The sequence below is a fragment of the Pelodiscus sinensis genome, chromosome 4, assembly GCF_052426305.1.
Source record: "Pelodiscus sinensis isolate ZL-2025 chromosome 4, ASM5242630v1, whole genome shotgun sequence".
Taxonomy (NCBI): Eukaryota; Metazoa; Chordata; order Testudines; family Trionychidae; genus Pelodiscus; species Pelodiscus sinensis.
The window spans coordinates 7846807-7865080 of NC_143055.1; the positions used below are offsets into that span (position 1 = coordinate 7846807).

General features: G+C 48.3%; 1 protein-coding gene across 5 annotated transcripts in view; it reads right to left on the minus strand.

Annotated features, from left to right (window-relative positions):
• PTPRA (protein tyrosine phosphatase receptor type A) overlaps nt 1–18274 on the minus strand; it is a 246022-nt gene that overhangs the window by 93288 nt on the left and 134460 nt on the right. Inside the window, exon 1 of one of the 5 annotated variants that reach the window (XM_075930992.2) lies at nt 16704–16733. The exons of the other annotated variants lie outside the window; for them this stretch is intronic. Within the exon in view, the coding sequence (XP_075787107.1) occupies nt 16704–16718 (15 nt within the window). The 5' untranslated portion in view covers nt 16719–16733. Of the gene's footprint in view, nt 1–16703; nt 16734–18274 lie in introns of those variants that run through there. 5 annotated transcript variants of the gene reach the window in all.

Below are 18274 nucleotides of genomic sequence, written 5' to 3' on the forward strand. Positions count from 1 at the left end.
AAGAAATCTGTGCTGTCTACACAGCGGTTTTCCGGAAAAGGACTTTTGCCTGAACGGGAGCAGCATAGTTTTTCTGGAAAAGCACTGATGATTTTACAGTAGATCGTCAGTGCTTTTCCGGAAATTCAAGGGGCCAGTATAGACAGCTGGCAAGTTATTCCGGAAAAGCGGCTGATTTTCCGGAATAAGTGGCCAGTGTAGACACAGCCAATGTGAAAGTTTCAAACAAGGATAATTTTTATCTGTGTTTACAGGTCTCTGTTTCACTTGCATAGCGATCTTAAACATTCATTTAAAATACCCATCCACCAACTACCCGATATTTTACTTCCCTTGCTATTTTCACTTTTGTGGCTTTATTTGCTTGCTGTGCTGCTTTATCACGTTAAGAGTTGACATGCCAGAGAAACTGTATAAGCCTGAGTGCATGCCTTTTTCTCTTTTTTCCAGTGTAAGTAAATATTGTATTAATATTTGCAAGGAGAGCATGATTGTTTCCAGTTGACTCAGATTGTTTTAGCATCTTAAAGCTGAGCTATGTGTGGATAATACACATTCTGGTGTGTTTACTAGCTTGAGTTGTTTAAAGGGATGATAAAAAATACACATAGTCCCAGGGTAGTAATTTTCTTTTTATTTGCTATTAAATACAAATCAGAGGCATTGCTCCTTGTTAATTATCCCTTGTTTTAAAATTTGTCTTCTACCTACAAGCTGTTTAAAATATATATTTATGTCTAGGTTTTTTTTGTTTGCACTGGTGGATAAGAAAATTCAGTCCGCCCAAGGACAGAAAATGTTAGAGGGAATACTGCTTATTACTACAGTGTTTGCATTTCACAGTTGTGTTTCAGAAACCCTAGACTACCAGTAAACACGGTTTCTGGTGGAAATGTATGGCCAGCATCAGCCAATGTACTCAGGTGTTTAGGTGATAGGGCATTTCTCCCGTATATATTTCTATATAGTCTAATTTAAGGGTCTACAATTATCAGAGTGCCTAGGGCCTACAAAGAGCATGATCTGGCCCTGGTCAAATAGGCCTGGGATCTTTCACCTTCTCCCACATAGTTCAAGTGAATAGACCCCATTGGGGAAGTCGTCCCACCAGGATACTACATTCACAGGAAGAGCGCACGCACGTACACCACCCCCCGCCCAACTACAGGGTATGCCTTCAGTCAGATCAGTGGCTGAATCTTGTCCACTTTTGCAGGCATGTATTACAAGTGGACTCTTTCCTGCTATGTAACAGTACTCTTGACTTACCTGGAACAGTTTTTTTTTTTCTAATCTCATAGATGAATGACTAGCCATGCTTTTAAGTGGAAAAACTTTTAAGGTTGGACTGAAAAGATTGCCTAGCTTCCTCAGAGAAAATGAGGATGGCCTGGAGGGTGACTGGGTGAATAACAGCCAGGTGGATATGGTAGGGAATCGTGTCTGCTTTGGCCACACAAGACCCACGAGGGCCTTGCCTTTCCTTACTTTGATCAGCACCTTGGACATTGGAGGAGTTGGTGGAAATATGCTGCTGACCTGACATCCACCAAAGGATGGACAGGAAAGGCAGCACTCAAGGTCTGGCAATCAGTCTGCTTCTGCAAGAGAAGTAGGAGCATTTCTTATTTCTGGCCATGGCAAAAAAGGTCTATCCAAAGGATGCCCACCCATTGATGATGCATGAAGGAATTTATTTCCCATATGTGGTCTTGAGAGAAGCATCTGCTGAGGGTATCCGTGCTCATGTTTTATGTTCCTGGAAGATAAGCTACTGCAATGGTGATATAATTGCATATACACCAAGGCTATGTCTACACTCGCGGGTTCTTGCACAAGAACATCTTGCACAAGGTTTCTTGTGCAAGAAGTCTTGTGAAAGAAAACGTCCACACTGTCATGTGCGCACTGTGCTTTTGCGTGAGAGCTCCCATGGCAGTGCGGACGCTCTCTTGCGCAAGAAAGCTCCGACGGCCATTTTAGCCATAGGGCTTTCTTGCGCAAGAAATCCCTGCCGCGCGTCCACACTGCCCTCTTGCGCAAGAGCTCCTGCACAAGAGGGCTTACACCTGTTAAAAAAGAGCGTAGCTCTTGCGCAAGAAGCCCCCTCTTACCACGTCTACGGTAAATTTCTTTGCGCAAGAGCGGGCAGGCAGTGAGGACGCTCTGCAGATTCTTGCGCAAGAACAGCCATACTTGCGCAAGAAGCCGAAAGTGTAGACATAGCTCAATTGTTTACTTCTTTGGTACAGAGGGAGAATGATCTCATCCCTCTTCACTGATGGATCTAGAACATGCATGATGTGTTGTCTGTCATCTTTATGCATTTGTCCCTGATCAATGGCAGAAATTGGAAACAGGCACAGCTGATAGCCCTGAGTTGCAAGTTGATGCATTATGTGATCTCAAGAGATAGCCACTTGCCTGGAGCAGTGAGAGTGTCTGTCTGCTCCCCATGCTAACAGGGACACGTCTGTTATTACTATTGTGGGGATTAGGGATATTAGATAGTGATTAATTGAACAACTGTGTAACTGCATCAAAGTTTAGTGGTTCATGGTGATTTGATAGTTCCCATGGGTGGGGCCAGCAGCCAGTGTGCTCCCAGCCCCACTCCCAGGGAGGCCCTTGCCACCCCATGCTGCAGCCTCTGTATCGGAGGCAGCAGCCCGTCTGCAAGGGGAGTCTGTGACGGGCCAGCCGCAGCCTGCACTAGACGCGGTGGAACACCGCCCCCAGTCCCAGCAGAAGGGGGAGGAGGCGCACTGCAGCAAGCGCACGGCCGGAGCACTGGCCCCACTGATCCCCGCACCGGGCAGGGCGAACCGGCGCCAGGAGGGAACGCCGGCCGACAGCAAGGGGCGGACTACCGCTCATCCCCCTCATCACGCCGTGATGCATCCCCGTTCCCAGGAACCCAATGCTTTGTGCGTTGGGACATCGGGGGAGGGGCAGAGGAGGGTGGAATGAGCCCCGGCGCGGGCTTCAAAAAGCGCCCGGAGAGCAGGAGGAGGACCGTGGAGCAGCGGTTCCTTCCCCCGCGTTTGAGGCAGAAGTACCAGAACCCAGAGAGTGGCGACAAGAAGCCCAAGAACCCCATTGGAGCGGTAGGTCCCTGGATGCCAGGGCAGGAGATCCACAGACTGAGGGAGGCTAGGAAGCAGCCCAGGGCAGAGTGCTTTTGGCGCCTGTGGGCTGACATATTACGGGGTGGGACCCCGTCAGCCAGGTAAGGGTGATACCTGAACACTTAGGGCCCTGGGATGGGACCCAGTGGAGAGGGTGGGCCTGGGTCCCCCTATCCCCCACCCTCATTACTTCCCATTTACACACTGATCTGATACCAAACTAAGGAATCTTTGGAGGGGCGTCTGCCCCAGTGATACTTGGGTAAAGAATATAGACCCCCCTGGGAGGGGGAAGAGCCGTGGGGTAGCCCGGACGGTGGGCTCGCTGGGCCCCGCTCAGCCCAGAATGGGGAGTTGGGAGCTTGTGCTCTTATAGCCGCCGTGCCCCGGGTCTCCGAGACGGTGGGCTCACTGGGCCTCATCGCTGCGGCTGGGAGTGAGAGCTCACACCCGGACAAAATCTGTCACAGAGCCAGTTTAAAAATCCAAGCACCAGCTCCTACCTGCCCCTACTCGCTGCCTCTGTGGGAGGAAGAGAGTGGGGGAGGAGGCGGCTCCACAGAGCCAGCATGTGAGGAGAGTTGCCTTAAAAACTGGCTCCCACCTGTCCCCCACCCCTACACCGCTCTGATAGAGAGGCAGCAGCAGCACGGGAGGCAGGGGAAGAATGTGGCTGCTCGGTTGTTTATGTTCTACATACTGTGAGCCTGGAAGTGAGGTGGGAAATGGTGGTTTGCAGCTGCTCCTGTCCCCAGCACAATCCCATTGGCTGGTTTCTGGCCAATGGAAGCTGCCTGTTTGAGAAACGGGCAGCACAGGAAGCACCACTCCCCTCAGGTTCTTATTTACAGAGCACATGGCCCTGCAGCCTGTGCGGGGGCGGGACAGGCTCCTGCCTGAGATACGTGCTGGGCTGCTGGCTGGGAGTCTCACTGGTAAGTCTCCTGGCCACAGCCTGCCTCTGGCACCCCAGCCCCTCCCTCTCCACCAACCCTCTGCCCCTCCACTCCTATCCTCCCCATCCCCCATAAGCCAAACCTTCTGCCTCCCTCCTGCACCCATATCCCCTCCCAGACCCAGCATCCCAATCCCCTGCCCCAGATCACAATCCCCTCCTGCCCTAGGTCACAACCCAAACCCCTGAACCCCAATCCCATATGCCAGGTCCCAACCAGTGTTCCCTCTAAGATTCACGGCAGCACAGCTTCACAGGTGATTATCAACGCCTCACAGTCAGAGGCTCAGGCCTCCATGCATGGAGCTGACTGATTGGGTGGGGCTGATTAACCACCCATGAAGCTGTGCTGCCATGCAGCTTAGAGGCAACACAGTCAACTGCTTCCTTCACCCAAACTCCCTCACAGGCCTTCCTGCACCTGAGTCCCTTACTCCAGGAGTGGGCAAAAGGGCAGGATCCAGCTCACCACGCCAGCTGATCTGGCCCACAGCCCGCCCTGCTGTTCTCCCACCCACTCCCAGGCCAATCGAGACTTGGGGATGGGGGAGCTGGCAGTTCTCTCCAGGCGCTTGGGGTGGAGGGAAAAGACTTCACATGCTCCCTCCACCTCCAGGCCAATAAGCGTCTGCGAGTGGGGAGCACAAGAAGTCTCTGGGCCCCATTCCTTCTGCCTGAGGCCCCACCCCTTCTGGGGTGGCCTGCAGCCACTTTAGAAATTTGTGAAGGGGTTCACCTTCTAAAATTATTGCCCACCCATGTTCTATCCTAACGAGTCCATTGAGGGAATGGATAAAGGTAAATCAAAGCTGTATAGGGACCAAGGGAAATATTTTGCATGGATACGAAGCACTTACACAGTTGTTCTCAGGTTGGCTCTTCACTGTACAGTTAGCTTGAGATACTACATGCAAGTTAGCCTCGCTTGTGTGAGAGCAGTCACACTGCAAAACACTGGAGCCACACAGTAACTGGATGAGCAGCACTTAAAAGCATCTAGTTTGCCAGCACAGAGTATCCGCATCCCCCGACATTACTAGCATCCTGTCAACAGAGAAGCGCAAAGCAATGTGGGTAAGTATCCCACAGCGAAATGTTGTAGGAAGGCAGAACTGATCCCAGAGCTTCTTAGGATTCCCTCCTATCTCTGTGAACGCTCCATGCTTAGGAATGTCAAAGCAACATAGCAGTCTCTCCAGCCTTCCCCCTGCAGCAGCGTTCTGCTGTATCCTCAGAGCAGGGCAGAACAGAAGTACAGAAGAGTCTCAATTTTCTGACCTTAGCTTATCCGACATTCCGTTTTATCCAATGTGCCACCTTCAGTCACGTGCCACCCGCCAATGTGATGAAGAAGAACGCAGCATGTATAACAGCCAATCACAATCAGCACCACTCACCCATGCAACACACGAGTGAAGTCGTGCTTTTGTCTGATTTTTTCATTAGAATTAGTAATAGCCAAACAGCTAGCCAAAAACTCAAAAAGAAATAACAAAATGATTTTTAAGTACATTAGAAGCAGGAAGCCTGCTAAAAAGCCTGTGGGTCCCCTAGATGACCGAGCTATAAAAGGAGCAATCAAGGACGATAAAGCCACTGCGGAGAAACTAAATGATTTCTTTGCTTCAGTCTTCACGGCTGAGTATGTTGGGGAGATTCCTGAATCTGCACCGTCCTTTGTGGGTGATGAATCTGAGGAACTGTCCCGGATTGAAGTGTCATTAGAGGAGGTTTTGGAACAAATAGAAAAACTTAATGTTAACAAATCTCCGGGACCGGATGGCATTCATCCAAGGGTTCTAAAAGAACTTAAAAGGGAAATTGCTGAGCTATTATCTGTGGTTTGTAACCTATCCCTTAAATCGGCTTCCGTACCTAATGACTGGAAGGTAGCCAACGTGACACCAATATTTAAAAAGGGCTCTAGAGGCGATCCTGGCAATTACAGACCGGTAAGTCTAACTTCAGTACTGGGCAAATTAGTCGAAACAATAGTAAAGAATAAAATTGTGAAGCATGTAGAAGAACATAATTTGTTGGACAAAAGTCAACATGATTTCTGTAAAGGGAAATCCTGTCTTACTAATCTATTAGAGTTCTTTGAAGGGGTTAACAAACATGCGGACAAGGGGGATCCAGTAGATATAGTATACTTGGATTTTCAGAAACCCTTTGACAAGGTCCCTCACCAAAGGCTCTTGTGTAAATTACATTGCCATGGGATAAGAGGGAAGGTCCTTTCTTGGATTGAGAACTGGTTAAAAGACAGGAAACAAAGGGTAGGAATAAATGGTACATTTTCAGATTGGAGAGGGGTAACTAGTGGTGTACCCCAAGGGTCAGTCCTGGGACCAATCCTTTTCAACTTATTCATAAATGATCTGGAGAAAGGGGTAAGCAGTGACGTAGTAAAGTTTGCAGATGATACCAAACTGTTTAGGATAGTCAAGACAGAAGCAGACTGTGAGGGACTCCAAGAAGATCTCACCAAACTGAGTGATTGGGCAACAAAATGGCAAATGAAATTTAATGTGGATAAGTGTAAAGTAATGCACATCGGGAAAAATAACCCCAACTATACATACAGTATGATGGGGGCTAATTTGGCTACGACAAATCAGGAAAGAGATCTTGGAGTTATCGTGGACAGTTCTCTGAAAACTTCCACACAGTGTGCAGCGGTGGTCAAAAAGGCAAATAGGATGCTAGGAATTATTAGGAAAGGGATAGAAAATAAGACCCAGAACATCTTACTGCCCCTGTATAAAACTATGGTACGCCCACATCTTGAATACTGTGTACAGATGTGGTCTCCTCACCTCAAAAAAGATATTTTGGCCTTGGAAAGGGTTCAGAAAAGGGCAACTAAAATGATTAGGGGTTTGGAACGGGTCCCATATGAGGAGAGGTTAAAGCGACTGGGACTTTTCAGTTTAGAAAAGAGGAGACTGAGGGGGGATATGATAGAGGTCTATAAAATCATGAGTGGTGTGGAGAAGGCTGATAAAGAAAAGTTATTTATTAGTTCCCATAATAGAAGAACTAGAGGACACCAAATGAAATTAATGGGTAGCAGGTTTAAAACTAATAAAAGGAAGTTCTTCTTCACACAGTGTGTTGTCAACCTGTGGAACTCCTTGCCAGAGGAGGCAGTGAAGGCTAGGACTATAATTGAGTTTAAAGAGAAGCTGGATAAATTCATGGAGGTTAGGTCCATAAAAGGCTATTAGCCAGGGGATAAAATGGTGTCCTTGGCCTCTGTTTGTCAGAGGCTGGAGAGGGATGGCAGGAGACAAATCGCTTGATCATTGTCTTCGGTCCACCCTCTCTGGGGTACCTGGGGCTGGCCACTGTCGGTAGACAGGATACTGGGCTAGATGGACCTTTGGTCTGACCCAGTACAGCCGTTCTTATGTTCTTATGTTAATAAAATTGAGTTTACACATTTATACCCATGTTTTTTATTAGTATTCCATATTACCAGACATTTTCGCTATCCGACCATCCTCTGGTCCCGTTTAGGTCAGATAATCGAGACACTACTGTACTCCAATGGTTTGCTCCCCAAAGGGAGCGGCTCACTCAGCTGTCAGATACTTCCCGGAGCTTTGAGATACTTCCCGGAGCTTTGAAAGGGGGGTGGGGGGGCACATGCCTGCAGGGCAGCAGAGATCACAAAACACTGAGCACAGCTATTAGGGAGGGCATTGTGGGATATTGGCAGAAGCCAGTTCTCAACAAAACAGCAGAGTCCACACTGGCTTTGTGTTGACAAAGTACAGCCGGCCCCTGACTTACAAATGGCAATCCCATTAAGCACGGCCCCAACTTACGAACGGCGATCCGCGCTTACAAACAGCATGGTCAAATTGAAATGAATGGGGTCCGACTTACAAACACATCAAGTTATGACCAAGTGATTGGAACATAACTCGTTCGTAAGTCAGGCACCGGCTGTAAGGGGAAGAGAAAAGTCTCACTCCAGGTGGAAGTTTTGTGTTACCAAAAATGGGTGTTTTTCCTGACAAGTTACATTGCCATGTAAACACTCTCACTGTTGTGTCGCCCAAAGGCGTTTTTGGCAACAAAACATACTAGTGTAGATAAGCCCTTAGTCAAGGCAATAATATTTTCCAAACTGAATGCATCATTGACTGAAAGATGCCAGCACTGGCAGTTCCTGAGACAGAAGTTCTGTATGCACAGAAGAGGTAGGCAGGCAAAAGCAGTGTAGGCTTTTCCACACATCCTGCAAATGATCACATACTAGGGGTGAAAAGGCATTTCAGTATATTCAATCCCTGCCAGCTGTTAAGACTGCCACCAGGAACCCAGTAGCAATGGTGGATTTTGAGAGATCTATTAGGAACTGGATATAGAAATCTTTTCATGTGAGCCAAATTCTTTTCACAACTACCAAATGGCGATCAGATGGCGGGATTCAACCTAGTGACCTTGAAGCAAAGACTCAATGATCTACCAGTTCTTCCCATTCTGTCAGCTGGATTTAGATACACCACAGAAGAGTCTTTACATTCATAGAATCATAGAATCATAGAATAATAGGACTGGAAGGGACCTCGAGAGGTCATCGAGTCCAGCCCCCCGCCCTCAAGGCAGGATCAAGCTCCGTCTACACCATCCCTGACAGATGTCTATCTAACCTGTTCTTAAATATCTCCAGAGAGGGAGATTCCACCACCTCCCTTGGCAATTTATTCCAATATTTGACCACCCTGACAGTTAGGAATTTTTTCCTAATGTCCAATCTAAACCTCCCCTGCTGCACTTTAAGCCCATTACTCCTTGTCCTGTCCTCAGAAACCAAGAGGAACAAATTTTCGCCTTCCTCCTTGTGACACCCTTTTAGATATTTGAAAACCGCTATCATGTCCCCCCTTAATCTTCTTTTTTCCAAACTAAACAAGCCCAGTTCATGAAGCCTGGCTTCATAGGTCATGTTCTCTAGACCTTTAATCATTCTTGTCGCTCTTCTCTGCACCCTTTCCAATTTCTCCACATCTTTCTTGAAATGTGGCGCCCAGAACTGGACACAGTACTCCAGCTGAGGCCTAACTAGTGCAGAATAGAGCGGCAGAATGACTTCACGAGTTTTGCTTACAACACACCTGTTGATACAACCTAGAATCATATTTGCTTTTTTTGCAACAGCATCACACTGTTGACTCATATTCAACTTGTGGTCCACTATGACCCCTAGATCCCTTTCCGCCATGCTCCTTCCTAGACAGTCGCTTCCCATCTTGTATGTATGGAACTGATTGTTCCTTCCTAAGTGGAGCACTTTGCATTTCTCTTTATTAAACCTCATCCTGTTTACCTCTGACCATTTCTCTAACTTGCTAAGGTCATTTTGAATTATGTCCCTATCCTCCAAAGAAGTCGCAACCCCACCCAGTTTGGTATCATCTGCAAACTTAATAAGAGTACTCTCTATCCCAATATCTACATCATTGATGAAGATATTGAATAGTACGGGTCCCAAAACAGACCCTTGAGGAACTCCACTTGTTATCCCTTTCCAGCAGGATTTAGAACCGTTAACAACAACTCTCTGACTACGGTTATCCAGCCAGTTATGCACCCACCTTATCGTGGCCCTATCTAAGTTATATTTGCCTAGTTTATCAATAAGAATATCATGCGAGACCGTATCAAATGCCTTACTAAAGTCTAGGTATATGACATCCACCGCTTCTCCCTTATCCACAAGGCTCGTTATCTTATCAAAGAAAGCTATCAGATTAGTTTGGCATGACTTGTTCTTCACAAACCCATGCTGGCTATTCCCTATCACTTTATTACTTTCCAAGTGTTTGCATACGATTTCCTTAATTACCTGCTCCATTATCTTCCCTGGGACAGACGTTAAACTGACCGGTCTATAATTTCCTGGGTTGTTCTTATTCCCCTTTTTATAGATGGGCACAATATTTGCCCTTTTCCAGTCTTCTGGAATCTCCCCTGTCTGCCATGATTTTTCAAAGATCATAGCTAAAGGCTCAGATACCTCCTCTATCAGCTCCTTGAGTATCCTGGGATGCATTTCATCAGGACCTGGTGACTTGCTGACATCTAACTTTCCTAAGTGATTTTTAACTTGTTCTTTGTGTATCCTATCTTCTAAACTTACCCTCTCTCTGCTTGGATTCACTATGTTAGGCACACCTCCAGACTTCTCGGTGAAGACCGAAACAAAGAAGTCATTGAGCATCTCCGCCATTTCCAAGTTCCCTGTTACTGCTTCTCCCTCCTCGCTAAGCAGTGGGCCTACCCTGTCCTTGGTCTTCCTCTTGCTTTTAATGTATTTATAAAAGGTCTTCTTGTTTCCCTTTATGCCTGTAGCTAGTTTGATCTCATTTTGTGCCTTTGCCTTTCTAATCTTGCCCCTGCATTCCCGTGTTGCTTGCCTATATTCATCCTTTGTTATTTGTCCTAGTTTCCATTTTTTATATGACTCCTTTTTTATTTTGAGATCATGCAAGATCTCCTTGTTAAGCCAAGCTGGTCTTTTGCCATATTTTCTATCTTTCCTACACAGCGGAATTGTTTGCTTTTGGGCCCTTAACAACGTCCCTTTGAAATACTTCCAACTCTCCTCAGTTGTTTTTCCCTTCAGTCTTGCTTCCCATGGGACCTTACCTACAAGTTCTCTGAGCTTATCAAAATCTGCCTTCCTGAAATCCATAACCTCAATTGTGCTGGTCTCCCTTCTGCCTTTCCTTAAGATCATGAACTCTATTATTTCGTGATCACTGTCCCCTATACTGTCTTCCACTTTCAAGTTCTCAACTAGTTCCTCCCTATTTGTTAAAACCAAATCCAGAACAGCTTCTCCTCTGGTAGCTTTTTCAACCTTCTGAAACAGAAAGTTGTCTCCAATGCAGTCCAGAAACTTATTGGATAGCCTGTGCCTCGCTGTGTTAGTTTCCCAACATATGTCTGGATAGTTGAAGTCCCCCATCACCACCAAATCTTGGGCTTTGGATAGTTTTGTTAATTGTTTAAAAAAGGCCTCATCCACCTCTTCCACCTGGCTAGGTGGCCTGTAGTAGACTCCTAGCATGATATCACCCTCGTTTTTTACCCCTTTTAGCTTAACCCAGAGACTCTCTACACAGCTATCTCCTACGTTCATCTCCACTTCAGTCCAAGTGTGTACATTTTTAATATACAAGGCAACCCCTCCTCCCTTTTTTCCCTGTCTGTCCTTCCTGAGCAAGCCATACCCTTCCATACCAATATTCCAATCATGCGTCCCATCCCACCAGGTTTCTGTAATACCAATGATATCATAGTTGTATTTATTGGTTAGCAATTCCAGTATTAATTAGGCATGGAGACATGAACCTTAGGGGTGTCTAATGTACAGATGTGCCCAACTGGCACATGCCAACTGACTCAGGCTTGTGAAGCTTAGGACTAATGGGTTGTTAATTGCAGTGTAGGCTTGGATTGCAGCCCGAGCTCTTGGAACCTCCCACCTCAGAAATTCTTAAAGCCTGACCCCAAATATCTGCACTGCAATGCAACAGCCCTGTAGCGCAAGCCAGAGTTAGGTGGCATGGATCAGCTGTGGGGTTTTAATTGCAATGTAGGCATTTTCTTTGAAGACCTAAGTTCTGTACTTCAGTCATCATTTTGCATACTTTAATGACCATTTTCTCCCCCTTTCCCCGCCCCAGGCCCCATGCTCCAAAGTAGTAATTTCTGGAGCTGATTTTAAAAAACTGTTTCCTACCCAGGAAAACCTTGCCCCCTGCTTTGTGCTCTACTCAGGACAATCTATAGGATCATATGGGCATGCTCGGAGGGGGGCAGGGGGGAAGGATTCTTTATTCTTCAGAGCCTGAGGCAAGTCTGGCAATCAGAAGTCAAAACTCATGAAAGGCCCCTTTATATCCGGGTGAATGTGAAATACAGAGGAGAAAAGTGTGTGTCAGATGACCCAGTTTAAGATGCATCTATTACCAACAGGCTTTAACTCCACTTATCCCAGATTATCTTTTTGAAGTCTGCCAATTTGACAACAGCAAAGTGATTTCACTTGCTAAAATGTTGCCAAGTTTCATTGTCCAGATTCTGAACTGCTGTGCTTTTAACCATACAGGAGAGTTAGCCCTGGTTTTTCAAACCTGAGCCTACAGAAATAACAGATCATTTTCTGAGAGGAACTTTCCTTACAGAGACACCTGTAATTCCTTCTCAGGTTAACTTGCTTAATGGAGGTAAAGGAAATAGAGGTTCCATTACTCTGCATGCTTTTCCTGGTCAATTCTTTCCTATTAAAGCAGACATGGGATTGAATTGCAACAGTACACTGCCTACCCTTTGCAGAGGTTCTGATCCCAAAATGAATTGAGCTTTTCACTTTGGGCCTGTCTCTAATTATAGAGCGACATGCTACACAGGCCATTCATTTGCTATAGACATCATATTTAAGAATTAGTTGGTGAAAGCCAGTGACCACAATCACAACTAAAATTTAAAAGGTGTAAAGTGGCATGCTTAAATTTGACACTTTACACCTAGGTCTCAACAAAGATGCTAATTATCTTACCCATTACAAAGATAGCTTCCCCAATTATCACCTCTAATATCATTAGCTCACAGACATTTACCTCCTCCCCTCATCCCCCACTCTATTCTGAACTTTGATTTGTCCTTTTCATAGGTGTTCTTTTTTTGATTGTATCCTTTGGTATATATGGTCATGCCAATTTTCTTCCACTATTTGATCTGAGGAAGTGGGTCTGGCCCACGAAAGCTCATCACCTAATAAACCATCTTGTTAGTCTTTAAAGTGCTACAGAGTCCTGTTTTTTGTTACAACTAAAGTCTCTTCCCATATGAAGTCTTCTTGGCAGGTTATATGGATTGAATCTTATCACCATTTAGAACTACAGTTCACATCCTTGGGCTCAATCATGCTTCCAGACACTGCTGAAAGAACTCAATTCCATCTGAGCCTTCAATGGGAATAGAGACTGAACTCATGCTTGCTGAATCCAATTCCTCCCTGGGATTCTTAGTAGAAAGGCCAAGAACTGAGTCATTAAGACTGATTTTTCTAATTGCTAGTGATATTGCAGCAGGTTATTGTGGGATTGGGGCAAACTTGTGTAATCACCTGACTTGCTGTTCCTGTTCAATGGATTAGGGATGTAAGCAACTAGTCAACTACCCAATAAGCTTAAGCTTATGGGGTAGTCAAGTCACAACTTGACTCATCACTTCCCTCCCCCTTCTGCCTCTGGATACAGAAGGGGGAGAAAGCAGAGAGAGAAGCAGGAGCCGGTGCCGGGGGGGAGGGAGCCAGCTTAAAAGCTGGTTCCACCCAGCACCATCTCCACAGGAGACAGGGGAGGCAGAGGTACAGCATGGGAAACAGTGTGAGCCAGGACTCAGCTGTCCCGGCTCGCGCCGGGTCCCAAACACTGCACCTCTGCTTGTTAAATGTAGGAAGAGCCTAGCAGTTTAAAAAGCAGAGCCGCAGAGAACCCCTATATCAACTAATCAAGTAGTCAATGGAAATTCCAGCAACTGCTCAATTAGCTTCCTAACTGCTATTTAACATCCATACTATGGCTATAGAGAAATTCAGAGGAAGTAAAACTGGGATATTTCACCAGCACACATACACACAAAATACACAAGGAGTGTAAAGTAGTTTGAGAAGCTTCAGCTCCATGACAAGGACCACAATACACTAGGCCAGTGTTTCCCAACTGGTGCGCCGCAGAACCCTGGGGTTCCATGAATCGAAAGTAGGGGTTCCATGAGGAACCGGCACTTCCCCTCCCCCTCTAAGAGAGCACACCAGTTAGCCAACTTCTTAAAGCAGCAGAACACTTGTTTCCCCTTCCTCCCTGGCGAGGCAGAGGTATAGTGAGGCAGGGGCAGAGGGGAACAGTTGCTCCCAGCCAGCACACTAGGGGGTGCCGGACAGGGATGACCCCACCTGACCCACAGCGGGAAGGGAAGCACTTCCCCTCCCCAAAGGAGCCAGCGTGCACTGCCTGAACAGCTGAGGCTGTGGCACCCAGTAACTTAGTTCCTCTGCCGCCGCCTTTCTGTGCGGGGGAGGGGGGGGGTGGGGGGGGGGGGGTCAGGAGACCCGGGTCTGTGCAGCTCCGACAGTGCAGGTAGCGCACTCTGCCCTGGGACTCCCCACAGAAAAGTCTGACCCACACACAGGATGGCATCGTGGAAGTAAGTTGCTGGAGTGCAACAGCCCCTGTTGTTCAGGCAGCGCGCACGCCAGCTGTTTGGGGAAGGGAAGTGCAGTAGCACACTTCCTGGAACCCAGAGGTGCTGCAGGATTGCCAGGTACTGGTCCCAGCTGCCTTGTCCCCTGCCCAGACCCCCCCCCCCCACAAGAACCTGTCCTCACCAGCACTGTCCCCAGCACGCAGCAGCACCCTGCCCCCAGCACTCTACCACCCACCTTAGCACCCAACACCACCCTGTCCCTGGCCCCAGCACCCTGCCACCCACCCCAGCACCCTCCTATCACTGGCCCAGCATCTTGCCACCTATCCTAGCACCCAGCACCACCCTGTTCCTTGTCCCAGAACCCTGCCACCCACCCCAGTGCCCAGCAGGACCGTATCCCTGACCCCACCATCCTGTCCCAGCACCCCGCCATCTATGCCAGCATCCTGCCACCCAGCAGCACCCTCTCCCCAGTCCCAGCACCCACTAACATCCTGTCCTCTGCCCCCACCAGCACAGCTGGGACCACATTAGTGACGCTTGGGAGGTTTTGGAGGGGTTTTTTTGAATCTCACTTGTGTGGCCCCAACTGACTTTTCTGTGGGTCAGTGACCCTGGACTCAAAACAGGTTCCCCACCCCCCTCATAAAGAAAGACAATGCTAAAACCTTTTGAGTTTGACATATTTTATTTAAAAAGGAAGCCTGGCCAACATGGCCCCAATTGGGGCCAAATCCCCATCTCACTGCAGCATCATAACACTCCTGCACCACCCGACCCCAAATCTTAGCCTATCATTCACTGGAACCCCCTGTCCTGAGCCTGACATCCCCAAACTCCTGCATCCCCACATCCTCAATCTTCTGCCACAACACTCCTGCACCATCCTCACACCACAAATCTGTGTCTTGAGCCCATCATACTCACAGCCTCCTTGCCCTGAGCCCCTCACATATCCAGCCCAAACTCCTGCACCCTCACATCCACAAGCCTGTGACTTGCTCGGCACCCCAACCTTCCACCTGAGCCCAACACTCCCCAGCCTGGAGCTCCCTCCCCGAGCCAGCATCCCCTTCTCCTGCATCCAAATTCCCTCCCAGGGCTTGCACTTGCACTTCTCACCCCTTCCTACACCCAAATCCCTCATTCCCACACCAGAGCCCGAACCTCCTGTCTCAACCCAGTGAGTGTATAAGGACTGGGGATAGCAAGTGATGGAGAGGAGGGGAACAGAGAGGATGGGGCCTCAAAGGGGTGAGGTCTTGGGGAAGGAATGTGATTTTCATGCAAAAGGTGGGTTCCCCTCTTTTTTCCTTGACAAACCTACGGGTTCCTTAAAATTCTGAAAAGCTTTCCATGGCCAAATAAAATTGGGAAACACTGTACTAGGCTATTCTCTACACAGGACATTTCTTGAAAAGCTAGGCAATGGTGCTATAAGGAGATGCAAACAAGTCTGTAAGATAGAAAAGGCCCTACTGTTCTCATGAAGAGATCGACAAATAAATAGGGGAATACGGGCACCCTCTTCAAACTTCAGTGGTATAATGCAGTAAAAGAATATACACTGTCACCCCCCAAAAAGGGTTGGAAAGTACAGGTCACAAGAACCAGAGTCCAGTAAATTGAGTAGATTACCCTTGTTCTGCAGTACAGAGTTTCAGTGCAATATACAGAAAAATAGCTTCCCGGGAGATTCTCAGATGGATTTATTTTGACCATGCCTTCATTTTCTGTGTTCAGATTTATTTATGAACATTTACAATGAAGAAATCCACACTTCACAGCTTGTGTAGGCTAAGCTCACTGCACTCAGAGATGCTCCTTACTTCCCTCCATTCCCTCCTACAAGTTCCCTGTATGCCACCCTCCAATCTCTCTGTCATAGGGACTTCTTCTCCCCCATGCATGGGGGCTGTGTGCCCTCCACCATATACCAGGGCACTGTGCCTCTATAATCTGCAATCATTCATATCTGGGGTCCTCCATGGTCATCCCTTCCATGCCAGGAGCGGTGCACCACACCACCCACCTCTGCAGACTAGAGGCTCGGGGTGTACCACCCTGAACCTACTGACTCTATACTGTTGTCCCTCCAATTCTCTTCCATTCCAGGGGCTGTGAATCCTCTCTCCTCCTCCCTCTGTAAAGGGGTCTGCATTGCCCTGCCCTCTTTCCTTTTATGTCAGGGCCCTGTTAGCGTTGCCCATTTTCTAACTGCACAAACCTAAAAAACCCTTGTCCAATCTTGCCCCATCCCTTCCACCACCCCTCTGTCACTCACCTCTCACTCAATTTCACCAGACTGGGGCAGAAGGGAGCGAGGGCTCTGCCAGGGGATGAGAGGGAGTTAGGGATGCAGGCTCCAGCTGGGCAGTGCTTACCTCAGTCAGTAGCATAGTGGGACTAAGGCAGGCTCCCTGCTTGCCATGGCTCTGCACAGTTCCCAGAGGTGGCCAACATGTCTGTCTTCAATGCAGAGAAGCCAGGGGCTTTGCGCATTGCCTGGACCAGCAGGTCCTGCCCTCACAGCTCCCGTTAGCTGTGGTTCCCAGCCAATCAGAGCTGTGAAGCAAGCATAGGAGTTGAGGGCAGCACACAGAGACCCCTGGCCGCCTAGGAGCCTGACATGCCAGCCAGCCACTTCCAGGTGGTGTGTGAAGCAAGGGCAGGCAGGAAGCCAGCCTTAGTTCCACTGCACCGCCAGCTGGACCTTCGGCAGCCTATTAAAATCTCCCAGATTGCTTACAATAGGCACTGGGAGATAGATGCCAATTCTGGTAGACTGCTGGCCAATCTGTATGCACACCCCGACTGCCCCTCCTATTTCCCCCTTCCAATTCTATGAATTTCTCACACACAACCAGTTTCTGTTGCCTGAGAACTAGAATATTCCCTGAAACGTTGGAACTGATCAGACAGCACTCAAAAGTTACCTTACCAAGAGACTGACACACTACAGCAGGGGTAGTGAACCTTTTTTGGGTCGGGGCCACTGACCCACAGAAAAATCAGTCGGGGGCTGCACACAAGTGAGAAGCAGGGGGGAGGAGGAGTGGCTAGAGTGCCAGCAAGGGCAACCCAATGCTGTAGGGGCCCGGATCAAGGCAAGCTAGGGGCTGCATCCAGCCCCTGGTCCTGAGGGGCAGCACCCTCAGGACCTGACTGGTCCAGAATGAGGAAATTTGCTGGACCATGGGAGGTTCCCTGCCACTCGTCCCCTAGTCTGCTGACCCTCCCCACTGCTGCGCTCCACTTCCAGCCACAGCCAACCCCCTGTTGCTGGCCACTTCCAAGGTGCAGTACAGTCGACTGTGCCAGGACAGGCAAGAAGCCTGCCTTACCATCCTACTGCATTACTGACAAGGAGCTGCCAGAGGTGAGCCTGTGCCCCGACAATCTCCTGGCCAGCCCTGAGCCCCTGAAACCCCTCCTGCACCCTAAACACCTCACCCCCAGCCCATAGTCTGCACCCCCTGTACCGCACTCCCATGCCACAAGCCCACACCACATACTGAACCCCTCTGCCCTACTCCCTCCCCCCCCCAGCCTGTACTCAAACCTCTCATCTATGGCCCCACCCCAGACCTCACACTCCCAGGCAAAGCCTTTATTTTACTCACACACACACACACCCCTTCATCCCTGTGGCCCCACCCTGGAGCCTGCACGCTAGTCAAAAGACAATTACGCTGGGTCACAGGCATCAACAATTTTCATCAACTGGGTTACGAGAAAGTTTGAAAACCACTAGGGGAAGGCCAGCGCCTCCTCCACCCCATCCCCAGGGTAGTGGTTCTCAACTGATTTTTTTTCCTGTGGGCCAGTGACCCCTGATAGAAACAAAAAGGTTTCCCCACCTCTGTAATGCCTAGTGCTGCTGAAGGCTCTTCATGTGTATGAGGAAGGGAAATATGAACAGGGGATTAAGTAGGTATAAGGATGGAGTGAGTTC